General features: G+C 49.3%; 2 protein-coding genes and 1 pseudogene across 7 annotated transcripts; 1 reads left to right on the forward strand and 2 right to left on the reverse strand.

The window, feature by feature from the left end:
• Positions 1-1,880: 1,880 nt before the first annotated feature.
• On the reverse strand, positions 1,881-17,940 carry LOC136477885 (protein INAPERTURATE POLLEN 1 homolog). Of its 6 annotated transcripts, none has more exons than XR_010764131.1 (3): positions 16,330-17,940; positions 2,422-2,493; positions 1,881-2,277 (listed from the first exon to the last, which is right to left on the reverse strand). XR_010764131.1 is itself a non-coding variant. In XM_066476143.1 (2 exons), the coding sequence occupies exon 1, from the start codon at positions 17,031-17,033 to the stop codon at positions 16,350-16,352; it is 684 nt and encodes a 227-aa protein (XP_066332240.1). In that variant the 5' UTR covers positions 17,034-17,940; the 3' UTR covers positions 15,078-15,580; positions 16,330-16,349. The 6 variants fall into 6 exon arrangements, 2 of the variants coding, with proteins under 2 accessions (XP_066332240.1, XP_066332239.1); XR_010764130.1 differs by having other exon boundaries at positions 2,371-2,493; XR_010764133.1 differs by lacking the exons at positions 1,881-2,277; positions 2,422-2,493 and adding an exon at positions 15,075-15,585 and having other exon boundaries at positions 15,742-17,940.
• LOC136474518 (uncharacterized) lies at positions 12,603-14,753 on the forward strand (annotated as a pseudogene).
• Positions 17,941-18,118: 178 nt separating the features above from the next.
• Positions 18,119-19,491, reverse strand: LOC136477886 (protein RGF1 INDUCIBLE TRANSCRIPTION FACTOR 1-like). The gene is made up of 4 exons (XM_066476144.1): positions 19,221-19,491; positions 18,997-19,068; positions 18,758-18,898; positions 18,119-18,642 (listed from the first exon to the last, which is right to left on the reverse strand). Exons 1-4 carry the CDS (start codon positions 19,410-19,412, stop codon positions 18,445-18,447), a joined length of 603 nt encoding a protein of 200 aa, XP_066332241.1. The 5' UTR covers positions 19,413-19,491; the 3' UTR covers positions 18,119-18,444.
• Positions 19,492-26,582: the final 7,091 nt, after the last annotated feature.

Genomic DNA, 26,582 nt, shown 5'->3' on the forward strand with positions numbered 1-26,582 from the left:
GCAATGATATCACTAAACTATAGACCACCCATTTTTGTAACTTGAAAACGTCACACATTTGTTTATGTCAAGTGTGAATCTGCATAAGTGACAAACTACGTGTCATGCTTTTTGTGTGTAGCTGAGCGCTCAAGCTATTTTTTGAGATCTACTCCATCTGTTCCAAATTAAAATTTGCTTTGACTTTTTTTGAGACATCGAATTTTCTATGTCTAGATACATAGCAAATTTGATATGCAAAAAAAGTCAAAACAACTTATAATTTGGAATAGACGGAGTATATTATACTCTTCCTAACTCGTATGTTTATAGAAAACTAGTATAAAATGGGAAATTAAACATTCATATCTATTTTCAACCTTTAGTCATATCTAACATGAAAGTACATACTGGACTTTTGTAGATATAGTAATATGAAAAATGACAGTACAATGAGTACTTGAAACTCATGTGTCGAGCCATTGAGAGAACAAAGAGAGGTCAGGCAATATTATTGCTCCAACACAAGACTCGACGGCACTAGCGCTGCTGTGCTGTACTACCAGTCTACCACCCATAGAGGCAGGGAACTGGGGAAGACAGTTGGTGTGCGCCCAGCATTTTTTTCGTGGGAACTAGTTGCCAGCAACCGCACACCACCACCCACCGGGCTGACGCGTAGCGTAGCCCGTCTCCAGTCGGGGTCCACTGCAAAAGCGCCCCGGGTGTCGCCCACCACTGACAATAGGACCACGCAACCCACGTCACCCTCAACCGTAGCCGCGTCCTTCTCAGCACGGAGCTGGCGTCGCATCAGCGTCGACGCGCCGGGCCCGCCGCGGTGGAGGGAAGCCGGCCTCACCAGTCAGCACACCATCCGCGGCCACCTCGGCATGGCGTGGCCCGCCCACCCTCGCCGCGGGCGACAACCACCTCGCGGAGTCGCGGTCCGGCCGCGTCCACGGTTACTGACCTACAAAGTGCTACTGCTAGTGCTAGGGATCGTGGTCGGCTGGTCGCCCCCGCGCCCGCGCCGTTCGCAAGAACGTTTAGGGCGGGCGGCATCCGCGGCGCTGGCTGGCGCGCGTCGAGTCGGGCCGGTCACGCTCACGCTCACGGGGCGCAGCGCGGGCGCGTTCGCTGTAGCGCTTTACTGCCTGTACCGCGACGGTTCCGCTGAAAGGTGGAGACCGAGTGCGGCGTCGCCGTCGCCGACGCGACCGCCGCGAAATGCGGCACATCGGCCCTCATAAAAATACACATGAAAGGGTCTCGCCCGCCCGCCGTGGCTGTCCGCAGCACGTGGTCGTCTCGAGCACGACGGCAACTTGCAGTAGCCTGTCTTTTCAGTCAGTCTTCCACAGAAGGGGGGCTTGCAACTTTCGGCGGTTGATATTGCGGCGATGCCACTGTCAAGTCGAGCAAGCGCTGCGCCGGCGAGGTCGATGGCAAAGGAGCGGCGTATCCTCCTTGTAACTTGTGAGCGTCAGGGCAACGCCAGTCTGGCTCTTCGGCGGCGAGAAGGCCACGCCGATAAATTTTATTTCGGAAACTGGAAGAGAGGAGATGCCAAATGCGCCTCAGGGACACCACAGCAGCTTGTTCGTGCATGAAACCCGACGAAGAAGATGATATAAACAAATGTTGATGTCAGTCTTGTGCCGATAAACAAGGCATTGAACAGCATAGACCATGGCATGATGTTCCCTTTGTCACCATAATGCTAATATGCATCTATAGGGACTCGATAACCATGCTGATGCTGTTATTTTATATACAGGCAAACCGAAACTATAAGCTTAGGAGCTCAAGTGTACTTCAAATTCTCCAACGCCCAATTAGGAGTCACTGATATGTCTCGCCGCAGCCGGGACCATGCAAGAGATTCGATAGCATATCTGTGTCACGAAACTTCTGTGCTCCATAAAAAGTACGCACAAAATACAACAGAGTGCTGGAATCTTAACTGGTCGGTGGCTAGCCAATTTCATGCAGACGGCCAGACGCTAACCCAAGTCATTATAAACGAACGTGCGACATCTTTCAGTCTTTCATGCATCACCTTTCGTTATTCATTGCCTTGCCCAACTAAAAGATTTTTGGTATCACGTCAATTCGCGGAGGGGTTAACACTGAAGCGTCACTGCTGGCGACATGGTTCTGCTGACTGCTGGCGACATGGTTGGTTCCTTGTGGGGAATTGGAGTCCGAGTCGGATGCACGAGGGCGCAGCTGCCCACAGGATGCTGCCGCTAACGTTTTCGAGTCGCTCACCACCAGCTAACGCCAAACTGGCCACTGCCAAGACAGAAGCGAAGAACATGAGCTCTGGTGAGCATCGGTTATGAAAACTTGCATATTGTGAACAATTGGCAGCCATTGTATATGTACCCAATTGTATCTAATAACTGGAAGAAGAGTATCAAACAATATTATATGCACCCAATCGTCTTGGCTTGGTTCTCACTGCCTCAGCACTTGCTAGCCCATCTCGTGCTTCCCAAAGAAAGATGCCTGCATGATCAACAGGCACAAGCAGTCAGTGCGTAGTAAGTAGTCAATAGTAGACTCTGAAATCCTTCACGCAGCATTCCAGATGTACTGATTCTTCAGTTACTAGCAGCATAGATGAATCTAACGACCAACGACAATATCAGGCACCAATTGGAGCAGAACATGAAGTGTTGTAGTAATATGTCCATCCAGAACTTGTAAGAACAATGTTGTGAGTATGTTTAACAAGAATATTATTGGCCAGGAAATATTACTACATTTGAACATCTGTTTGTTCTGTGGTAGTTCGGATGAGTATGGAGCATAGATGACTAAACAAGTGAAACTTGCAAAGATTCTTTGGCAATATCGTCTTAGTTTACCTTATCATGATTACAAACCCCACATGTCCTGTAATAAAAAAGACGAATGCGATGCAGGGTTCAGGCGTTTCCTCTTGTCACGTTGCAAACAAACCCACACGACAAGAAGCAACAGCTTGCACTATATGGGTGCGGGACTTACTAGGGAAGGCTCATGACTGCAACTGAAAGTCAAGGCTAGGCTGTACAACAAATTGGTGCAAATGCAACTTGGCAGATCAGAAAAGAACTCAATGTGCAGGTCATCCCTCCTTTGCTCTGACACCTAAATGTGCATATGAGGGATATTCCCTTCTGATGTGCTTATATTAATACAAAGATTTTATAAGATCCTACGAGCTTTAACATGGTGTTAAAACATGGCATCCTTGGTGAATGGTTCATGAAAAGATACACAAATGTAAACATGTGAAGACACCATGAACAGTTGGACACTTTGCATCTAAATAAAGAATAAAATGCAAACCGCGACCAGTTAGAGTGTTTACAGTATTTAATTTTCATAGCTTAAAACGAAAAAATGTAGATTCAAGAAACAGGTGTGAGAGAAATGAACCGCCACTTGATTACCAACAACTTAAAAGAACATCAACAAGTGTCGTATACATTTGTGTGAACCAAGCAAGAGAACCAATTTCAGACCTTAAAGCTCAAACCAGAGGGAAACAACACAAACTCATGAACACTACTTCAGCGAGATCAGCTGTAAACTTATAATCACCTGTATGTTCAACTGCCAGACTGGAAACTACATGAACCCCAGAGGGCTTTATTCCAAAGTAGGGCCATTCTACCAATGGATCTACTATGTGAATATCGGGACCTTTGGGTGCACTTTAGGAGACCACCACCTAACACAGCAGTGCGCTGTTCACGTCACATGGAAGAACTGTAAAGATACTGTTCTTTATGACCATGACAAGTTCCTGATGCTAACCAACACAGACTTCATTATTTACTTAGTATAAGACTCTAGATCACAGGTTGAACTTACATTGGACCACCAGTATCCAGTATACATATTATTTGCACTACTATGAATCCTTGCTACTTTGGACCACATAAAGCATAGAATTTTGTGCTGACTTATCTTTTTTAACCAAATTCTACATGCTACAACTGGTCCAGCTCTTGATAAATAGTTCTTCAGGCTAACACAGATAAATGTAGTCCAGCAGCAAGAATACAATTATACAAAGGAAGGTCAAAAGGAGAAGTAAAGTAGAACTGTTGCCAAGGAAGCATTGAAGAATCTATATATTATTGCATCTTAAGTGTGCACCCAAGAATACTACAAGTATATATTATTACATCTTGAAACATACTACTATTTGTTGATCCTACAATCATGTTCAAGCACGTATATATGGCTTGCACTTGATCCAGATCTGAACAAGCCAATATTAAAATATATATAGAATCAGAAATGGTAGTTGATTCTAGAGACAACTTTCCCAGACAAGGTAATTGTCTGTGGAAGAATTCATCCCACACATAAGTTAGGCTTACCAAAAAAAAAAAAAGAGAGAACGGAACAATAACTCGCTTGGTAGTTCAGGCCCTCGCCCAGGATGGAACCTAATGGGTTCAGAGGTGTCATCAGGTCATGTTTGTACCTCCCTAAATAGTTCGATATTTCCCTCTCATAAGACAGGATGTATTCTCCCATGATCGAGTTTTTTATTTAAGGTTTACCAAATGTTGTGTCAGGTCAGACATTTCATGGTCGTAAACTTTGCTGTGCTCCTCTTTGAAGTGACGGGTACAGTAATAATATTTTTTGTGATGTGTTCTATAGTCAATACCTTTCTCAGCAGAATAATACACTACATGAGCACGGCACATGAATCAGTAATGTTGTTCTTTGTGGTATTTTAGCTGGTGATATAAACGTTTTACCTTGAAATAGTGCTCAGTTTAAGTCAAAGCACTAGTTTTCTTAAAGCTCTACATACCAGATTGTAACTAGCAGAAGTCCCTACCAAGCACTTGAAAACAAGCACCCCCAGGGAAGTGAAATTGACAAAATACATTTGATCATTACGTAAACATACAAGTGTTTTCCCTAGAAGGGAGACGTGTGAGTGTTGGGCTTATAGTACCAAAAGCCTTGTGCATTATCAATGAAAAACAGCATGCAAATATCTTTGCTGCTTCAAAAGATTGTAGAGCCTCTCCGCAGATTTTGCGGGGGTAAGGCTTGTCTCGGTTTATCCCTTCCCCAGACCCCACTCATGTGGGAGCCTCTGGCACTGGGTCTGCCCTTCAAAAGATTGTAGAGGTGGTGGTAGGTTGTCCTACTTAACTTTGGATAATTTTCTCAAGATTAATTTGTGTATGCACGGGCAAGTTCCACTAAGGATCCTCTGAAGGATAGATCTGGGCACAGATCTATTCTATCCATGTGGTTTATCAGAATCCGTGTCTTCATGATCCATTGGAAGTGTTACATGTAATGCCTAGATCAGATGTAATGATCTATGTTATGTTTGAGATTTGTTACAACCATGTGCTCGAGGGCGCCCGCAATAGTGTGCTAATGAAGTAGGACCCACCATGTGCAGCTCAGCGGATAATGGCACAATTCCTAGTAAAGTTGATGATTCTGAGAATATATTTTTTGTACCCACAATTTAGTAAGTGATACTACAGAATTATATGCTTGATTACGAAACTAGGACTTGAGTAGAACCATAGGAGTAATAGTTACTCCTTACTAATAGCTTAACCAAGTGCTGGTTGTAACCAGCTAAACTGCCAGTGATGATAATTTCATAGCTGGCCATACTTTCAATTGATGTATTAACAGTAGGAAGCAAATATTAGGAACCTCACTTAAGGCCTCTGCTACCAGAGGCATAAATACTTGTTCCAGAATACTAGTACCATGCTAGAGCATTGAAAGAATGTACCAAACAAGTCGTATGTGTTGAACCTCACTTAAGGCCTCTGATACCAGAGGCATAAATACTTGTTCGAGAATACTAGTACCATGCTAGAGCATTGAAACAATGTATCAAACAAGTCGTATGTGTTTGGAGGCAAATTGATGGATCTGGACAAAGAGGCACTTAAACAACAATACCTAATAACTCCGACAACATTGAAGCACTGCTGTCGTTTTCTTTACCATTTGTGGTGAAATTATCTGGTGGCATATGACTTATATGTAGGTATTACGCTTGAGACCCATTTGTCTAAGATATGGTGAGTTGCCATCATATTCATCTAGCAGGCAGCAAGTATTTCCAAATTACTTTTAACTGTAATGTACTCCAGATCAGATAAAAGTGCATAAGAGGCAATTAAAACTGACTTACAAAGGACTGGCATAGGAACAAAGTTCGGCTAGGCGGCGATTACTCGGCGACTACGCGCGCCTAGTCGCTGGGCGAAGCCCGTCGCCGCGACTAGGGGCTTAGTCGCGCGTCGCGGCGCTAGGCGGTGCTAGGCGGCGCGGAGGCGGCGCGTAGGCGCGCTAGGCGGGCGCGGACGCGGCGCGTAGGCGCGCGAGCTCGAGGGCGGCTCCGATTTGGCGCCAAATCGGAGCGCGGGAGGAATTCCCGCGCGGCCACGAGACCCAGGCGCGGGAGGCTAATGGAGCGCGGTGATGGATAAGTCATGTGTGGCTGGTCTTTGTAGGGCTGTTGTTGCTCACATGGTCCTTGTGGCTGTTTTTCTGTTTTTAGGACAGCATCTTAGACTAGAGGACAGCATCTTAGACTAGAGGACAGCATCTTAGCTAGGACAGCATATTAGCATCTTAGACTAGCATCTTGGCATATGCTTGGCTGGCTAGCAGCCTATAAATATGTAACCCCAACCCCTCAGGTTGGTATGGCATTTGTGTGAGCTTGTGTGAGAAATAGACAAGAAAATTACCCCAACTCCTAGTGTCATCCTCTCTCGATGAGAGTAAGAATTCTCCTACTACTAAGAGTGAGAATTCAGCGACTAACAAGTGGTATCAGAGCCGTATTATCCTGTAGCCTGAGCATCTCTTGCTCATCTTCTCTCCCAGCCCCACAACAGCCCCAGCTGTCGGCAGCAGCAGCTCCTCCGGCCACTCCTGTTCACTCCTCTCCCAGCTCGTCTGAAGCAGCCCTCTTCCCACGCAGCAGCCCCCCGGTAGCGCGTCATGTCCGCAGGGCAGTCTCAGCGCTCGGTCGCCTCGAGCACGCGGCGTCGGCAGGAGGCCGAACTTGCCGCGGCAGAGGAACGCGAGCGAGCGGCGGCAGAGACCGCTGCGGCGGCGGCAAGGGCGTCGAGGCTGGCAGCGGCGGAGCTAGTAGCAGCCAGAGCGGAGGCGGAAGCAGCGGCGGCGGCGAATGCAGCGCGTGCGGCGGAGGTCGAGGCTCTGCGCGGCAGCATCGGCAGCTCCATTTCCGCTGACGACACCGCCGACGCGGACCTCGAGCTGCTAGAGAGGGAGGCAGCGCGAGCGCGGGCGGCGCAGTGGGCAGCCGCGCACGTCCACGAGCGTGGCGGCAGCCCAGACAGGCGCGGATGCGCCGGTGGCGCTCCTGGAGGAGGCGCGCACGGCGGCGGCGCTCCTGGAGGAGGCGCGCACGGTAACGGTGGTGGACGGGTCGATGGAGAGCGCGGCCTTCACAGGCAGCGTGGCTCTCTCTCCCGGGATCGGTACCGTGGTTACCACGGGCACCAGGCTGTTGTCAGGGACGTCGGTCCCGGCGGTGGGTGGCCCACCCTCACCAAGACCAACTACGTCGAGTGGGCTGCGGTGATGAGGGTAAAGCTCCAGGTGCGGCACATGTGGGAGGCAGTCCGGTACGGCGACGTCGACTACGACCTAGATCGACGGGCGCTGGATGCTCTCATCGCTGCAGTCCCGCCCGAGATGCAGTTCTCGCTTACCAGCAAGCGGACTGCCAAGGAGGCTTGGGATGCCATCGCTGCGGCACGCATCGGCAGCGACCGCGCCCGCAAGTCCACGCTGCAGGCACTTCGCAAGGAGTGGGAGAACCTGGCCTTCAAGCCAGGTGAGGACGTTGATGACTTTGCTCTCCGTCTCAACACTCTGTTGCAGAAGATGGTGCAGTTCGGCGACGACACCTACGGCGAGGAGAGAGCTGTCGAAAAGCTCTTCCGCTGCGTCCCCGAGAAGTACAAGCAGATGGCTCGCTCGATCGAGTCGCTGCTGGATCTCTCCACGATGTCGATCGAGGAGGAGATAGGTCGCCTCAAGGTCGTCGACAGTGATGAGCCACAGTCCCTCTCGGGGCCCATCACCACTGGCGGGAAGCTCCTTCTCACTCGGGAGCAGTGGCTTGCCAGCCAGGGTGACCGGAGGAAGGGGGAGCCTTCTTCCGCGACAGGCGGCCGCAAGCGTGGCAAGCCGCGCAAGGCGCGCAGAGACGCCCAGGCCGGGGCGCGAGGACGTGCCGAGGGTGATGCCCGCGGAGGCGCCCAGGGCGGCGCCGCCGGCAGGCACAAGCCGGCACGAGACGACACCTGCCGCAACTGCGGCCAGCTTGGCCATTGGGCCAAGGACTGTCGACAGCCACGACGCGGCCAGGCCCACGTCGCACAGGTGGAGGAGGAGGAGCCGGCTCTGTTCATGGCACATGCCAGCATCGAGCTACCTCCAGCGGCACCGACCGCAGCGGCTCTCCTCCACCTCGACGAGCCAAAAGCACACGCCCTCCTCGGCGACAGCTCCGGCAACGACAAGACTGACGGGTGGTGCCTCGACACCGGCGCCACCCATCACATGACCGGTCGACGGGAGTTCTTCACCGAGCTTGACTCTAGCGTTCGAGGCTCTGTCAAGTTTGGGGATGCCTCCGGCGTGGAGATCAAGGGCGTCGGCTCCGTCATCTTCACCACCGTGTCTGGTGAGCATAGGCTGCTCACCAGAGTCTACTACATCCCCGCATTGAGGAACTCCATCATCAGCTTGGGACAGCTGGATGAGAACGGTTCGCGCGTGGTGGTTGAGGACGGAGTCATGAGGATTTGGGATCGTCGTCGTCGCCTTCTTGCCAAGGTATCCAGAAGCGCAAATCGACTCTACGTTCTTAACGTGCAGGTGGCACAACCCCTCTGTCTCGCTGCTCGTCGGGACGACGAGGCGTGGCAGTGGCACGAGCGTTTCGGGCACCTTCACTTTGAGGCCCTGAAGCGGCTCAGTGCCACGGAGATGGTGCGAGGCCTGCCGTGCCTCGACCATGTGGAGCAGCTCTGCAACGTCTGCGTGTTGACGAAGCAGAGGCGACTCCCCTTTCCCCAGCGGGCGAGCTTTCGAGCCAAGGAGAGGCTCGAGCTTGTGCACGGGGACTTGTGTGGCCCGGTGACACCGGCCACACCGGGAGGACGACGCTACTTCCTGCTGCTCGTCGACGACCTCTCCCGCTACATGTGGGTGATGGTCCTCGGCAGCAAGAGAGAGGCTGCGGACGCCATCAGGCGCGCGCAGGCTGCTGCGGAGGCGGAGTGCGGCCGCAAGCTGCGCGTGCTGCACACCGACAACGGCGGCGAATTCACGGCGGCTGAATTCGCGTCGTACTGCGCTGACGAGGGCATTCAGCGCCACTACTCCGCGCCGTACAGCCCGCAGCAGAACGGCGTCGTCGAGCGGCGCAACCAGACGGTTGTGGGGATGGCTCGGGCCCTCCTCAAGCAGAGGGGGATGCCGGCTATCTTCTGGGGAGAGGCGGTGGTGACGGCCGTCTACATCCTCAACCGCTCGCCTACCAAGGCGCTCGACGGCAAGACGCCGTACGAGGCTTGGCATGGGCGCAAGCCGGCGGTCTCCCACTTGCGGGTCTTCGGCTGCCTCGCATTCGCCAAGGAGCTTGGCCACATCAGCAAGCTCGACGACAGGAGCACTCCGGGAGTGTTCATCGGCTACGCGGAGGGCTCGAAGGCCTACCGCATCCTCGACCCGAAGACACAGCGTGTGCGCACGGCGCACGACGTTGTGTTCGACGAAGGGCGAGGATGGGCGTGGGACAAGGCAGTGGACGACGGCTCGGCTCCGACGTACGACGACTTCACTATCGAGTACGTCCACCTCGAGGGAGCTGGGGGAGTAGGCAGTTCTTCGGCGAGCGCGTCTACCCCAGTCTCCGAGCCTCCACCGACCCCGGCACCTGCTACTCCGACAGCACCACGCTCTCCAGCCAGGACCTCAGCTGTGATGAGCTCTTCGCCGGCTCCACCACAGCCGGCAACGCCACGCACTCCAGCACCGACAGGCACCACTCCGGGCACGTCTACTCCACCACCAGCTCGTGTCGAGCACGGCCCGGTTGAGCTCGCTACTCCGCTCTCTCACGACGAGGAGCGCGTCGACGCGTACCACGACGGTGAGCCGTTGCGGTACCGTACGGTGGAGAACCTTCTCGGCGACCAGCCGGTGCCGGGACCGGTGCCTCACGACCTGGAGGCGCAGTTGCACCTTGCGTGTGACGACGGCGAGCCTCGGTCGTTTGCAGAGGCCGAGAGACACGCGGCATGGCGCGCCGCGATGCAGTTGGAGATGGATGCGGTTGAGAAGAACCGCACCTGGGAGCTTGCTGACCTTCCTCGTGGTCACCGCGCGATCACCCTTAAGTGGGTGTACAAGTTGAAGAGGGATGAAGCCGGCGCCATCGTCAAGCACAAGGCTCGCTTGGTGGCACGAGGTTTCGTGCAGCAGGAGGGGGTCGACTTCGACGACGCTTTTGCTCCCGTGGCACGGATGGAGTCCGTGCGACTCCTCCTTGCGCTAGCTGCCCAGGAGGGCTGGCGTGTTCACCACATGGACGTCAAGTCGGCGTTCCTTAACGGCGACTTGAAGGAGGAGGTCTACGTGCACCAGCCGCCGGGATTTGCGATCCCCGGCAAGGAGGGCAAGGTGCTCCGCCTGTGCAAGGCCCTCTATGGCTTGCGGCAGGCACCGAGGGCGTGGAATGCCAAGTTGGATTCCACGCTAAAGGGGATGGGCTTCGAGCAAAGCCCGCACGAGGCGGCCATCTACCGACGGGGCAATGGAGGAAATGCCCTGCTGGTGGGTGTCTACGTCGACGACTTGGTGATCACCGGCACCAAGGATGCGGAGGTGGCGGCATTCAAGGAAGAGATGAAGGCCACCTTCCAGATGAGTGACCTGGGGCCTCTCTCCTTCTACCTGGGAATCGAGGTGCACCAGGATGACTCCGGGATCACGCTTCGACAGACCGCCTACGCCAAGCGCGTCGTTGAGCTAGCTGGGCTCACCGACTGCAACCCAGCTCTCACTCCGATGGAGGAGAGGCTGAAGCTGAGCCGCGACAGCACGACGGAGGAGGTGGACGCTACACAGTACCGGCGCCTTGTGGGGAGCCTTCACTACCTCGCCCACACACGGCCGGACTTGGCATTCTCCGTCGGCTACGTTAGTCGGTTCATGCAGCGACCGACGATGGAACACCAGCAGGCTGTGAAGAGGATCATCCGCTACGTTGCGGGGACTCTCGACCACGGCCTCTACTACCCGAGGTGTCCTGGGGCGGCACACTTCGTCGGGTACAGCGACAGCGACCACGCCGGCGACATCGACACCAGCAAGAGCACGAGCGGGATCCTCTTCTTCCTCGGCAAGTGCCTCGTTAGCTGGCAGTCAGTCAAGCAGCAGGTGGTGGCCCTGTCCAGCTGCGAGGCCGAGTACATAGCGGCCTCCACCGCTTCGACTCAGGCGCTCTAGCTCGCTCGACTGCTTGGTGATCTCCTCGGCAGAGACACTAGAGCGGTGGAGCTCAGGGTGGACAGCAAGTCCGCTCTGGCCCTGGCAAAGAACCCCATGTTCCACGAACGCAGCAAGCACATCCGGGTGAGGTACCACTTCATCCGAGGCTGTTTGGAGGAAGGGAGCATCAAGGCGAACTACATCAACACCAAGGACCAGCTTGCGGACCTGCTCACCAAGCCCCTTGGGAGGATCAAGTTCCTTGAGCTCTGCTCCAGGACCGGGATGGTTCAACTCTCCCACAAGACGACGCACAAGACTTAGGGGGAGAATGATGGATAAGTCATGTGTGGCTGGTCTTTGTAGGGCTGTTGTTGCTCACATGGTCCTTGTGGCTGTTTTTCTGTTTTTAGGACAGCATCTTAGACTAGAGGACAGCATCTTAGAGGACAGCATCTTAGACTAGAGGACAACATCTTAGCTAGAACAGCATATTAGCATCTTAGACTAGCATCTTGACATATGCTTGGCTGGCTCGCAGCCTATAAATATGTAACCCCAACCCCTCAGGTTGGTATGGCATTTGTGTAAGCTTGTGTGAGAAATAGACAAGAAAATTGCCCCAACTCCTAGTGTCATCCTCTCTCGATGAGAGTAAGAATTCTCCTACTACTAAGAGTGAGAATTCAGCGACTAACACGCGGCGCCATTCGCTCCTCCTCTGCTCCTCCCCTGCTCCCCGCCGGTCCTGCTCCTCCCGCCGGGCGAGGTCCATCCCGCCGGACGACCTCCTCCCCGCCGGTCCTGCTCCTCCTCTGCTCCTCCTCTGCTCCTCCCCTGCTCGTCCAAGCTCGTCCCCGACTCGCGCGCCGCCGGTCCTGCTCGTCGTCTACTCGCCGCCGCCGTCCTGCTCGTCCTCGACTGGAACCCCTCCCCGCCGGCCACCCCAAGTCCCCAAGGTGAGCTCCCTTCCCTCCCATGCTCCTCTCCCCTCCCATGCCGGCAGCTCCTCCCCTGCTCATCTCCCCTGTTCCATTTCTGTCAGCAATCTTCACCTTCATGATGCTGCCATAAAAATAAAGTTGGATTCTGAGAAGTATGACTGAACTCTTGAATTTGTTACTTATAACAAGTATGACTGAACTCTTGAATTTGAATGTAGGATGTCGACAGAACAAGGTGTTTCTGCACCAGATGCAACAGGCACTGAGGCAACTAATCTCCTGAAAAGGAACTCAAATGATGTTGGATGGGAATATGGTGTTCTTGTTGATGCTAGCAACAAGGACAAGGTGAAGTGCAAGCTCTGTGACAAGGAGATGAGAGGAGGGATTCATAGGTTGAAGGAGCATTTGGCTCATGAAGGAAAGAATGTGAAGAAATGCACAGCAAGAACACCACAGGCTATGGAGGCTAAAGAGAAGTGCAAGAAGGCACTAGCTGATGCAAAAAGGAAGAGGGAGGAGAAGACTGTTCGTGAGCTAGAAATTAGAGAGGAAGTTCATGTATCTAGGGTTCGAACAGATTCAGATGAAGTCACATGTGTTGGAAGTTCAGAGCCCCACAAATTAGGACCCATTGACAAATGGACACGTGCTATTGATCCTAAAGCTACCAAGTCTGATTCTTTGAAGCAACAACAGCTGAACAAGGAACTTTGGAAAGAAAGAACCAATGAGGTGCATAAGTACATTGCAAGATGGGCCTATACACATGGTAAATTGCTAGTATACTATGCTGTTTTTACATTTCAAAGTTCATTAGATGTTGTTTTCCTGTACTGAACACTAATTATGCTTCTTTCAATGTTGTGTTGGCAGGAATTGCTTTCAATGCATGTGATAATGATGAGTTCAAGCAAATGTGCGAAGCAATTGGACAGTTTGGTCCAGGACTTGTACCTCCAACTCAGGATGCACTGCGAGGGAAGTTGCTGGAAGAAGGATATGAAAGAACCAAGAGTTTGCTGCAGGAGCGTGAAGCCGAGAAGATGAAAAATGGATCTTCTATTATGACTGATGCTTGGTCAGATAAGAAGAGGAGAAGCATAATGAATCTGTGCACCAATTGTGCTGATGGAACCTCCTTCATCAGCTCTAAGGAGATGTCACATGTCTCACATACCAGTGAGGTCATCTTTGATCTTGTGGACAAAGCAATTGAAGAGATTGGTCCAGACAATGTGGTGCAAGTAGTGACTGACAATGCCTCTAACAACATGGGAGCAAAGAGGCCATTGCATTTGACAGCCTATTTGCTGAATCCTCACTATAGCTATAGTGACTCATCAATCTTTGATCAGCCCAAAATATCAGAAGGGTTTATAGCTTGTGTTGAGAAATTTTATTATCATGATGAGGACATGCAGCATCAGGCTGCCAACATTGAACTAAAGAAGTTTCAGAATAGAGAAGGACCCTTTAGCAAGAAGCTTGCTAAGAATTTTGAAAACTTTGATTACAACCCAGGTAGAGGTACTTCCTATAAGCTTGCATGGCTCATGGCTGTTTGTTGTTTGCTGTTTTCTAAACTAATAGAGGTGTTTTTTTTTATTTCAGCATCATGGTGGAGATTGTATGGATATGAAACACCAGCTTTACAGAAGATGGCTACAAGGATCCTATCTTTGACATCAAGCTCTTCTGGTTGTGAAAGAAATTGAAGTGGGTTTGAAGGGGTTAGTACCTATCTATTATGAACATTTCAGTTTCAGCAGCATTACAATTAAATTGTAGAACTAAGAATGCTCTTTTTAAATTGTAGATACACACTAAGAAGAGGAATAGGCTTACTACAACCCGCCTCAACAAGCTGGTGTATATCCAATTCAACTCCAAGCTGCTTAGTAAGAGAGAAAAGATCAAATCAAATAAAATCACTGATGTTCTCTTGTCTAGTGATACAACTGAAGCTCAAGGTTTTCTCCAAGAGGGTGGAGATGATTGTGCATTAGCTGACTTTAGAGATGGGGAGGAAGATGAGATGGAAGGTACCGGGATACCTTGGTCTGTCATTGGAGAGGCAGTGGGAGCAGATGAACAGCTTGAGCTGCGTAGAAGTGCAAGAGTGAGGGAGCTCTATGAAGGAGAAGAATTTGAGTCTGAAGAAGAAGAGTATGACGATGAGGATGTGAACTACAGTGAAGAAGAAATATGATCTGGACCATCTCCATCTAGTAGTGAAGCATTTTGTGATGCCCTGGTCTTATGAACTGCAGCTGTGTCACTTTGTGTCTGTGTGTCTTCTTTTGTGATTTGTGAGACCTGAACTAAGAACTATGTGCTTGTGCTGTCCTTCATAGTTCTTAAGGCGTCGCCTAGGCGTCGCCTAGGCGTCGCCTAGGCGTCCAGGCGACCCCCAAGCGCCTTGCAAAATGCTCGCCTAGGCGTCTAAGGCGGGCGCCTAGGCGTCTGGGCGGTGGCACATGGTCATGCCTCGCCTTTACGCCTTAAGAACTATGCTGTCCTTTATTTATAAATTGTGTTGTGCACTTGTATTACTGTCCTATCCACTTGTATTGTAATTACCAGTTGTTGATATGGTGTGCTCATGGATGGGAGGCTGCTGAAATCATCCAGATAAGTCACAACTTAGTGTTTTCTATTTTTTTTTATGACCAGCTAGCTGTCTATTGACTAATTTACTAACTACTAGCTATCAAAATGTGTTGCAGGAGCTAGGAACATGCAAGAAAGCAAGAGTAAGCCAGCTAGGAATCAGATATGTCTACTGGCCCTCTTTTTCTACTTACTGTGACTCATATAGTCATATATAGTAGTTATATACATATATATAGTTATATACATAATATATATATATATAATTTATGGCTATATTGCCAAAACGCCTAGGAAAGCGCCTAGGACCGAGTACTCCCGACTAGGCGCTAGGCAATGGGTCAGCGCCTAGATTCCGCCTAGCGCCTAGCTGAACTTTGCATAGGAATTGGCACTAGAAGCAACCAGTGCAAATTAGATCTCAGTTTCAGACATAAAAGATACTACTTGTAAGGTCATACTGCAATCCAGGCAATTATCTCCAATACAATGATGAGCAGCTGTCCTAAAGAAGGAAAACACAATCAGGCAAAACTTCCACAACGAAACAAGTGCTGTGTACGTCACTCAATACCTGCATAAGTCAATTTTAAATGTCACACAACAAATATTCACGTGAGCAAACTTTAACTGGGTGTTTGGTTTGAGGAATGAGGTGCACCTTCGCACTGACATTTTTGTCTGATTTTGGAATGAAATCAGTTGAGCCATCACCATGTTTCCCTCACAAAGTTTCATGGTTAGCTTAATAATGAGGAATGGTTTCATCCCATTAAAATTCATGGGATGACCCCATGATGGACTATTCCATATTTCCATTCTAGATGAGGTGATCCCTCAAACTAAACACCCTACATGTGTTGTCTGCAACATACACAGATATTCAAATAAGATGCTCAAGTGCTCAAGATATTAAATTATCTCAAATTTGCAGACAATTGAATGCTAAAGCCTATCCAAATAGGCATTGAACAGTGGTGACATAAGCAGCATTTTTGTCACAATTCAACGGGCCTAGGTACCATTCCCTCATTGAGTTCATCGATGATTTCAGCAAACTATTTGCAGAATAAGGTTGTACACAAACTGTCACTAAGCTATACACATAACAACCATTGCACAGTATTTTTGTGCGGCATTTTCTTGAAATATATACATGGACCTGCTATCCCCAAAATACAGAAACCAGAATTTCGCACATCCGAAAGAAGTGATTAAGTGAAGCAACAAAAAAAGAAACGCCACGAACCTTGGGAACAAGAAGGGTGACTAGCTACCAGGCGAGGCGCGGCACTGGTCGAAGCGGCGGAGCACCTCGGGGTCGTGCATGGACAACACGAAGCGCGAGAGCGCCTCGAGGTACAGCGCCGCCTGATAACCCCCGGCGGCGGCGACGAGGTCCGAGAGTACGCCCCGACGGAGCCGGTTGGCCTCGAGTGCAACGCCCTTGAGCTCCTCCAAGAACGCCTCCACGTCGGTTGCGCCGGTGGCCTCGGCGGCCACGAAGGCTTCCTGGGCCCGGCGGAGCCGGTCGGAGACGGCAGGGACGGCGGCGCGGATCCGGCGGTCGACGCGGTCGACGGCGGCGAGGAGTCGCGGCGAGGGCGAGAGCGTGCGGAGGAGCGAGGTAAGGAGGGAGGGGTGGACGTCGCCGAGCCACAGGAAGGGGAGCTCGAGCGGGGACCGCCAGTCCCCCGCGGCGATGACCCGCGCCGGGTCCTGGCGTGCGGCGGCGTCGAGCGCGGACCAGTGCGCCTGGAAGTGAGCCTCGACGGCCGCGGCGACGGAGGAGAGCGGGTCGTCCCAGGAGCCGGACGAGGAGGAGGAGGAGAGCGCGCGGCGGAGCAGCGGGAGGAGCGGGGAGCGGAGGGTGGCGAGCCAGGCGGCGAAGAAATCCCGGATCGGCCGCCTGGCGCCCGGACTCCCGCGGCCCGGCGGCGGGGCCCGCGGCATGCCTGCGGTTGCGGCGGGGAGGCCGCGGCGGCGGTGATTGGTGTCGGCGGTTGGTTCGCCGCTTGGAAGTCGGTGTTGGTTCTGTGGAGTTGGAGGGAAGGATGGGAGACAGCGGTGGGCTGAGACTGAGAGCCATCTAACTGGTGCAAGGAATTCTTGGCCCGGTCCAACTTTTTGGGCCTCGTGTGTGTCTTTCTCGTCGTACTGTTCACAATCGGAACTTTTCAGTTTGCTCCACACAATGGTGTCCCCCTGTTTCTTCTGCCAAACAGAGTGAGGTGAAAAATTCAAAAAAAAAAAAAAACAGAGTGTGGTGAAAACAGAAAACCTTACTTGGCACTTCCCCTAGACATCCAGGTGACAAGGTAGAAAACTGTGCCTCGTTAGTTTCACGACCACATATGACAGTGCGCTGTGTTTATGAGGTAATTAGATTGCTAGGGTTTATTCTAGAGTACTCCTTCTATTTCAAATTATAAGATGTTTTGGTATTTCTAGATATATAGATGTTGCTATGTATTTAGATATACACTTATGTCTAGATATATAGTAAAAACAATAGATCTAGAAAATTCGAAACGTCTTATAATTTGGAATGGATTAATAAATTATAGTGGTGGACCATAAACTACCTTGTTATCCTCATCCAAGCTCTCAAACTACGAAACTACTGATTGGGTGAGAGATTTAACATGATATAGACCGCCCACCTATGGCAATGTTTTTTTTCCAACATTGGACTAGATTTTAGGAATTTTAATCGTATGACTTATCTAAGAAAAATGTTTGGATATTCTTTTATAGACCCCGTTCGGCTTATCCCATATTCGGCTTATTTTTTCAGCCGAAACAGTGTTTTCCTCTCACAACAATTCAGCAAGAACAGTGTTTTTCAGCCAGTTTCAGCCAAGATTCAGCGAGCCGAACGGGGCCATAAGGTGAACCCTGAGCTATCAATGCAATCTAATTTACTATCTTCATGACTAAGTGAGGGCGCATGTGTCTTTTGTGTTATGTCTTAATCTATCCTAAAATCTATAGAATATATATTATATTACAGGATGGAGGGAGCAGTGCTTAACCATTCTGAATTTACATGTTTCCTCCCAACAATTTAGATTTAATATAATCAAATATGGTAATGAATCAATAATTGAGCCAGCTACTGGTACTGGTTTTACATGTACTGCTTGAGCCCGAAAAAGTAACTAATTGTTGTCTTCATAACAATTTAGAACCTGTTTGACATAGCTCCTGCCTAAGCACTAAAGCTTTTGCTAAGATGAACAAAGAATAGGTGGAACCGTAGCCGCGTGAACAGTGCCGAACAAAACCGAGTAAACCACCCCAAAAGATACCGAAAAAATGGATATGCGCAGGGCATGCATGCAACAACCCAACGCCCCAGATGTCAAAAGAATGGCGCCTGCGAGGGCTCAGGCTGTTTTCGGCTTCGCTTCCGGAACGATCCGCCGCAATTCGGCCCCGCGTCTGACGACGACGATGGCCTCCTCTTCCCGCTTTGCGGCTCTGGCGTGTTAGCCACCTCCTGCTGGCTCACGTGTAGTGCGCGCCTTAGCCCGTGCTCGCTCTCCCCCAGATGCTTCACCTGCGCCAATCCGTGCGACCCCATCACTCGTGCTTGTACGTGATCGATAGCGCAGCACGTACACGCACTGGTCAGGATCAAGGGTCTATGATCCTGTCGACCTGATGTGTTTTACCTTGCAGAAGAGTGAACAGTAGTCGTGGCCGGAGAGGAGTGGTCGCGCGCACGCGGCGCAGGGGTTCTCTGCGCTCGCTGACCGCTTCCTCGCCGTGCGCTCATTCAGGAACACCACCTCGTGGTCGCTCACCGTGTGCGACTGCATGCAACGCTGCGAATCAAGACCCGGATGGAAACGAAGCGCCTCTCAGCCGCCTCAGTGACTGTTGGTGTCCGCCTCGGTGACCGGTAGCGTACCTGGATGCCGGTGCAATCAAAGAGCCTCAGGTCGTCGACGCGCACGACAAAGCAGGACGCGTACTTCCATATCTTGGTTGGGTTCCATTACACGCCGTCAAATAAATAAAGAGAAGAGTTTGAGATCGGTTTGTTGGAAGCAGGTGGCCACCCCGCATGCATGCCGATCGTTGAACCGCGGCGCGGAAAGAAACGGTGCCGGCGGGCGGCGGCGCGGGTGGTACCTGGAGGACGCCATGTGCGTGTTCATGAGGGAGGCAATGGCGGCACATTGCCGCGGCGCAGTCGACACAGAAGTGGTTCTTGTCGTTCTTGCGCTCCCCCGGGTGCACGGCGCACGCGTCGAAGAACTCCTCCGATAGCAGGCCTCGCAGCCACTGCGGGGCGCCGCGCATGGCCGCCGCCGGCATCGACATCCGTCCTCACACGCGCTAGGTGGCTCCTGGGGTCGATCTGATGGGGGCCTTGGGAATAGATGGGTTGCTGCCTGCTCGTAGGTTCGGTTGGATTAGCGAGCGTGTAGAGGGTGCATGCAACGATAGGCACGGATGATTTCAATTCAAAGACGGACCGAAAAGCCCGGGGTTCCACACCATTCTGTGTGGTGCTAATTATCAACATGCGAGGTGTAATACCGAGATGGCATATGCCTATCAGCCTATGCCGTTTCCAAATTAACTAATTACACCCTACTCCAAATCGAAACTTGCCTTTCTAGACAATACGGCTTCCTTTTTTATATTGTTTGTCGTAGTCCTGTCCAACTTAACATTACCACGATCCTAAGTACTTAGGACACTTATGTTTGACATGCTCGAATTGCAGAATTACGATTCTATCATACTTTGAAAATGCATATGTTTTATTATTTTATATAAACAGTAAATATCTGCTAAAAGTGGAATATTTATGCCCCTGGTTTTGATAAATTTATCAATTTCTAAAGTTGAGAGTCCACTTATTCATGCCAAACTCAGTTGACGTTAATGTTTCACATTAGTTAATCATATAAATCATTTTGAAGAGTCAGATGTATTCAAACTTACGTTACTTGACATGTCATTCCATGCAGAAATACATCAAATTAGATTGATATAACATAATTTCATAAATATTACACAATTTTATACGATGAAAATTTAATGTTAGCTAGGGTCAAGATCCTTTGTGATCCTACCAACTCTTGAGGATCGTATATGTTTGCCACACCTCGGAGGTAGGATGATGACGATATCTTGCTCGATCTACTACTATAATTGGATTGGATTCGATGCTCCACACAAGTCTCTCCACATTACACGTCGCATATAAGACACAATAAATCTTGAAAATTATTGCAAGACGCAACTGGCTATCTATTCACACTACTACAAAAAAAACTTAACCTAGGCGTTTTGCAAATGGGCTCGTAGGCGGGCGGATTTTTGAACCGCCTCGGTTAATGCCTGGGATTAACCGAGGTGGTCATTTTTCATTAACAAAGGCGGTCACAGTCAACCGCCTTATAAAATTGATTTACGGTGATGGTTATAAAATATATTAATGGAGTCAGGTCTTATAAGGCCCGTCTCAGTTAATATGGCCAAGCCCGCCAGGAAGCCCGTTGCTTCAGCCTAGAAATCAGGTCACACTATATAATGAAATGAAACCCAAAATCCACTCTCTCCCCCAGCCGCACTCTCTCACTACTACACTCAGACCTTTCACAGCCACGTCGTAACCCCATCGCAGCCGCATTTCGACCTCGGCGGTAAGCTGTCGGCAGTCATGGTCATAGCCCTCAGCGTCGCTATTTGAGATCGTCTGCGGTGTACACTCACACCGCCGTATTGGCTTATGATCCATCCGTGATAAGGTCCTTACTTCCGTCGCATTAGAGCACGAACCGGCTGTGTGGGTATACACTAACACCGCCGTATTAACTTATGATCCGTCCATGATCAGATCCTTGTTTCTGTCACATTGGAGCATGACCAATCTGTGTGGGTGTACACTCACACCGTCATGTTGGCTTATGATCCGTCTGTAATCAGGTCGTTGTTTCCGTCGCATTGTACCACGACCCGCATGTATGGAGGACATCATCATCGTTGCTCTGATGTATTACCCGTTTGTTTGAATGGTATTACCACAGTCTCCTTGTATTGTATCCGGTATTGGTACTGTATTCGGTATTGACAATATTTTTTGATTAAGATGGACCATAATAGCTACATGACACAACATGTAGATATATTTGTCAAATCCATACAATACGTTCACATACAAGAGTATTTTTGACAATAGATGATACACTGACAATAGTAGCTAGGATACAGAGATGCAAGATTTAAACTGTTGTTGATAATTAAAAACCATACATGATAATTAACACACCGTTGTGGTCTCCATGTATGGCCTCATCGAGGATAAAAGTAGCTAGGCATTCTTGAAGCGTCGATATGTCTCGAGTGGTCAGCTCCCTTTGTAACCGACAGCAGCACAGACTACAAGAAGGCAGCGTTGTAGTAATGTAACATGGATTGCATTGTTCAATTTAATCAGTAGATATTTGTGTGTTAGTATAATAATAACCTATTTGTGTTTCGTGGCTTTGATGATCCCACTCATGTAATGCATTACATAGAACGCACTAATATCTCTGCCACTAGGACGTTGCTTTGCGATCGTATCGACCTCCATTACTCTGAACCCATCATTCCAGGAAAGACCATAGAATTGGCTCTTTTTTGTACTTGCTGTAAGCCCTGTCATCATCCTGTAGAAAGATCATTGTGACTAACAAAAAAATTGTTACACATATAAATAATGAGATCTACGAAACTACATTGAAAAATGCATGGAATGTGAGTTGTACTTATTCATCATTTTTTTGAAGGGTTTTATATGCTTCATTCCCCTCCTTATATCATACACGAAGAGCTTGGAATGGAGCAGGTCTATAGCAACAAGGCAAGTATGTTCACTGCAATAAAGAAAATTAGATGCAGATTAGAGTCCCACCTGGTACACATAATTACGTAAATGAATTACTCGTTTACCCGTCGTTGTATGGCTAGAGAATTAGTGATTTATCATCCTAGGCCAGAATGGAGTCGCACATAGCCTCCGTCGTCGTTGTGAAGTCCACTGTGCTGGAGTTAAAGGTCACCAGGTTGAAGAAGCCTATTGCAATATTTTCGTCCATGCATATATTTGCCTCCATCCTACAGATAAAAAAGTTAAATTTGAAAGATACAATGATTTAATTAAATGTACACACATGGGGCAAAAGCTCACATACATGATCCACAAGGACAAGATTTGGACATCCAGGGGAAAACATTGTAAAAGTCAAACAATTTCTTGAACTTCACCCACAGTACCTCGTCCTCTCCATGATAGAAATGTTTGTCCTGGTATCTTGCACCAATCTGAAACCCCTTTTGGTTTAAGTACCACTCATTCAGAGCTTGCATTTTTGTCGACAATTGGTTGACCCGATTCAGATGCACTAGAGATTGAGCTAACTTAAACTGCCACTGCTGGTTTTGTTTTGTGCCTGTCTGCTCTATCTCTGTTGTTTTCTAGGATTGGTTTTGTTTTGTGCCTGTTTGCTCCATCTCTGTTGTTTTTTGGAGGGACAATGCAAGTTCTTTTGATTGCTATATATGGTAGTTTCCTTGTTCGATGCACTAATCTTCCGAATATTATGGGGTCGCTCCCTAGTTTTAGAAATTAGTGGCAGTGCAGGTGTAGGCCTTAGATTGGTAAGTTCAACATCTTCGTCAGAACTGCAATTCTACATTGTGGCAATAAGGACTATGTTACGCTTCTACACCAAGGACCCCATGTTGGCCGCTAGCGTTGACCTATCATTGTCCATGGTCATTTCCAACTCAACTTGTCATACTTTTCTTTGGCCAATGTATCTAGGATAACTGGTGCATAGCCTGAAGGCAACAGCGTCCATTTATCATATTCCCTAGATGAACCGGACTGGTAGCCACATTGTGCCTAAATAGGGCCTTGCATCCTTGTGACTCCATGTAGAGCATGCTATATGTAGGTTCGCTGATATGATCCACGTCGAAGGTGGAATCTGCATCTACTTGTGGAAGTTGTGTGCTTCCGCAGCTGTTGTGTACCCGTTCTGAGATAAAGTTTCCATAGGAAACTAGTTCTGCTTCTCTTTGAGCCTGGTATGTGGTGGTCAATGCCGCCTCCTTTTCTTTCCATTTGGCCTCGAACATAGCTAACAATTCTTCACGCACATTCACAATTTTTCTGGCATTATGCCTCCCACGACTTCTATACGTGGATTGGTCATTTTTGAAGGCAATCTACCATGGAACCAGTCCTAACCTCATGCCCGGCCAGGATGCTCTTTTGTCCCTAGTGCCCGACTCAGGACGTCATCCTCCCTGTCAGGAAAGAAAGTACCATTTGCCACTTGAGCCTATAGTGCTTGTATCCTTTCAGCGAGTTCCCGGACTACATCGTTTGGAAAACTTAGGGAGCCGTCATCATTGTAGGTCATCTTTCTTGCAAGAAGATACCTCAATGAGCGGGCATCCCAACCTTTAGTCTGCGGTGTAACACCTTTTTGGAATAGCTCTCGTAACTTCTCCCACCCAGGAACTTTCTTCGTGTACCCCCAAGAGCCGGTGCGGTGGGGGTTATCATTTCTACGAGAGTGAGGGTATTTACTTTGCTAATTTTATGAGCTTCCTTTGAGTTCTTCCAACTGACAAAAGCTTCCCAATATGCTTGTTGAGTAGGGTGCTCACCTTTTTGCCAATCTGGCTTCGTTCCCTTTAACACATGTTCTTTGTACAACTCATACTTGAAATACCTCCATTTTCCCATGTAGTGCAATGCCTGTTTCTTAACAATTTATGTATCGGTGGGGTGAAAGTTTAATTCAAACAAATTCACCATTTGATCCCAACATTTCTTCTTGATTTCGTTAGTAACACACCAATCCTCTTGACCTTTCCTCTTCTTTCAGTACCTGAATTTGATTGGGACATGTTTTCTCACAATTGCACCCTAGGTGCTGTGGTACGGCGCTATCACCATGTCTGGTTCCTTGGGTTATCTAATGTAAGTGAAGTGGTTGATGACAAGTCAGTAAGTGCGTAGCTTGTTGCCATGTCGCTTGGTCCTGTATTGAACTGCTATGTTTGCTATAGGTTCCTTGTGCGCTAGTATCCTACACATTGACCGCAACGTTGCAATTATTGGTGGTAGCCGTTATGTATATCAATAATGTAATGAGTCATGAGTAATTATCCTCCCTATTTCCTTTGAGGTTTAGATACGTCGAAGGTGAAACTGGGCAAATGTCGTCGTCTCCACCTTCAACTTCAATCTGCAGATTCTGCTCTGGAGCCCTGCAGTAATGATGTTCGGTACCGTGTCAATACCATTGGTGCTGCAGATACCAATTCATAGACGTACATTGTCAGTGCAGGCTAATAATGTGCGCTAAATGGAATCCCAGAAAACTATTGTTTTGGTTCATTTTGGATCAAAGGCATTCACCTGGATTTATTGAAAGCTCAACGAAGCCTAAGATCCAGAGGTGGGGTTACCAGCTTTCAATTGAGACCAGAAAACACATCTAACAATCATCCATCGTAAAGACAACGACTAAAGCAAAAAAAAGCTATAACAATCTATCAACTAATCTAAACCACTTGATAGCTAAAAAAACAAAACAAAACAAAACAAAATAAAAAACCCTAATCCAAAGTAAGAACAAAGGACTGGAAACTATTGAATCTCATTTCTAACTCAAATAATCCGCATTCATAAATATCGAATTAGAAGCATAGAATCGAAATATAGAAGCATGTACACCTTGCTCGCTAGGGTGGGTCGATGATGTGTTTGCATCCATTTCGACGGCGCTACTGCGGCTGCATGGGTGATAGATGCGGTAGGCCATGGAGGTATGAAACTGTTTTGTGGTCCTCGATGGCGATGCCAACACTCCAACTATGAGTGGCCACCACTGACTACTTGCGGTGGTAAGGGAAAGGGGAGGGAAACTGTGTTTTGGCTGGGCGCCGCCACCACAGGAGGACGGAGTGTGGAAAGGGATAAGAATGGATCACGTGGAGATAACACAGGGGCCAACCCTAGAAAAGGGATCCTATGACCATTGGAGCTTTCACGTAGTCCACAACACTCTTCGCATGTTGACTTTTGTGACACTGTTTGCCATTGTAAACTAGCATTAACTGCATAGTTCGATAACTATGCAACCATCGTATCACAGAGAGAAGAAAATAGTGATGCATCGAAACATACTCATCATTAAGGCAGACAAAGTCAGGAGGTGCGGCTGCTTAAGTTGGATGCACATTTGTCCAGATCGGCGTACACAGTAAAACAACAGTAATGCCTACATTAACATGTACATTTACAACATAACTTAGTAGCGACTGATTGAAGTGTGGTCACTGGTATGTTTCTTGGATCACTTGGATGACCGAGTTCATGGCAGTAGTGTCGAATGCCAACCACGTCCTCAGTGACAGGAGCTGCATCCATTCCCTATGCTAGGCGATGGCCTCCTCTTTCGTCGGGCTAGTCGTGCATCAACCAGTGGTATAGCCATCAACACAATTCTTCATGAAGTCACTCAGGGCCTGGTTCAATGACTACAAGGACAAAATAGGCGTCCACCTGGTGATTAGCCCATGGAACACATCGTATTCCAGATATGACGGGATGACGACCATGCTCCGGAACTGGGATGCCAAGTACGGTACAATGAGCTTGTGGATGAACTCCTTCCACCAATCCAATGGACCAAACGTGTGCTCATAGCTTAAGACCATATTGTTGTCGTAGTCATCCGAGAAGAGCCACCTGCACAGGGCACCCTGCCAATTGTTTGCGTAGGACTCCTAAAGAAGGTGAACTATGGTGTCTAGCGATAGCTCAGTGCCCCATCTCATTAGACCATCAAGACGCGCTGCCACAAGTGCCATTCTTGACACTAGCTTCTCATGGACCTCCCTTAGTCTGCATGTCACGTACGGCATGATGACCCGCTGGACAAACTCACTCCAAACGTCATCCCAAGCAGCGTTCTTCCATGGAACTACCATGTCATAAATTTTGTAGGTGCCTTCACCAGTAGACTTGGTCAAGAGGTTCTCGAGGGATTTCGGCACCATGTGTACCAATGGCTCGAGGAGCTGCCGCCGTATTATGGACATCCATGAACACAGCCATACCCATCTTGGTTCTGCTTCTCACACCACATCGAACCTCTCGGTGGACTTGGATAGCTCTAGCTTCACCACATCCTCTAGGAACAACTACATGGGTGAGAGCTGCGATAGTAGCCTCAGCAAGAACATTACTAGTTCATCTTGTCGTGGGTTGTCGATTGTCCACGACCTCCTAACCTCTGGTAGATTGGGGCCGACCACCAACTCCGTTAGCAACATGACGTACAGCGACGAGGAAGACCCATCGTCCAAGAGTATTTCCTTCGGCTTGGTACCACCTCCATCCACCACTTTGGGTGCTCGAGCGGTTCCCACAACTCAGTGAACATCTCTTGCAGCATCGGGACCAACTCCTCG

Source organism: Miscanthus floridulus, chromosome 8, assembly GCF_019320115.1.
Source record: "Miscanthus floridulus cultivar M001 chromosome 8, ASM1932011v1, whole genome shotgun sequence".
Classification (NCBI taxonomy): Eukaryota; Viridiplantae; Streptophyta; class Magnoliopsida; order Poales; family Poaceae; genus Miscanthus; species Miscanthus floridulus.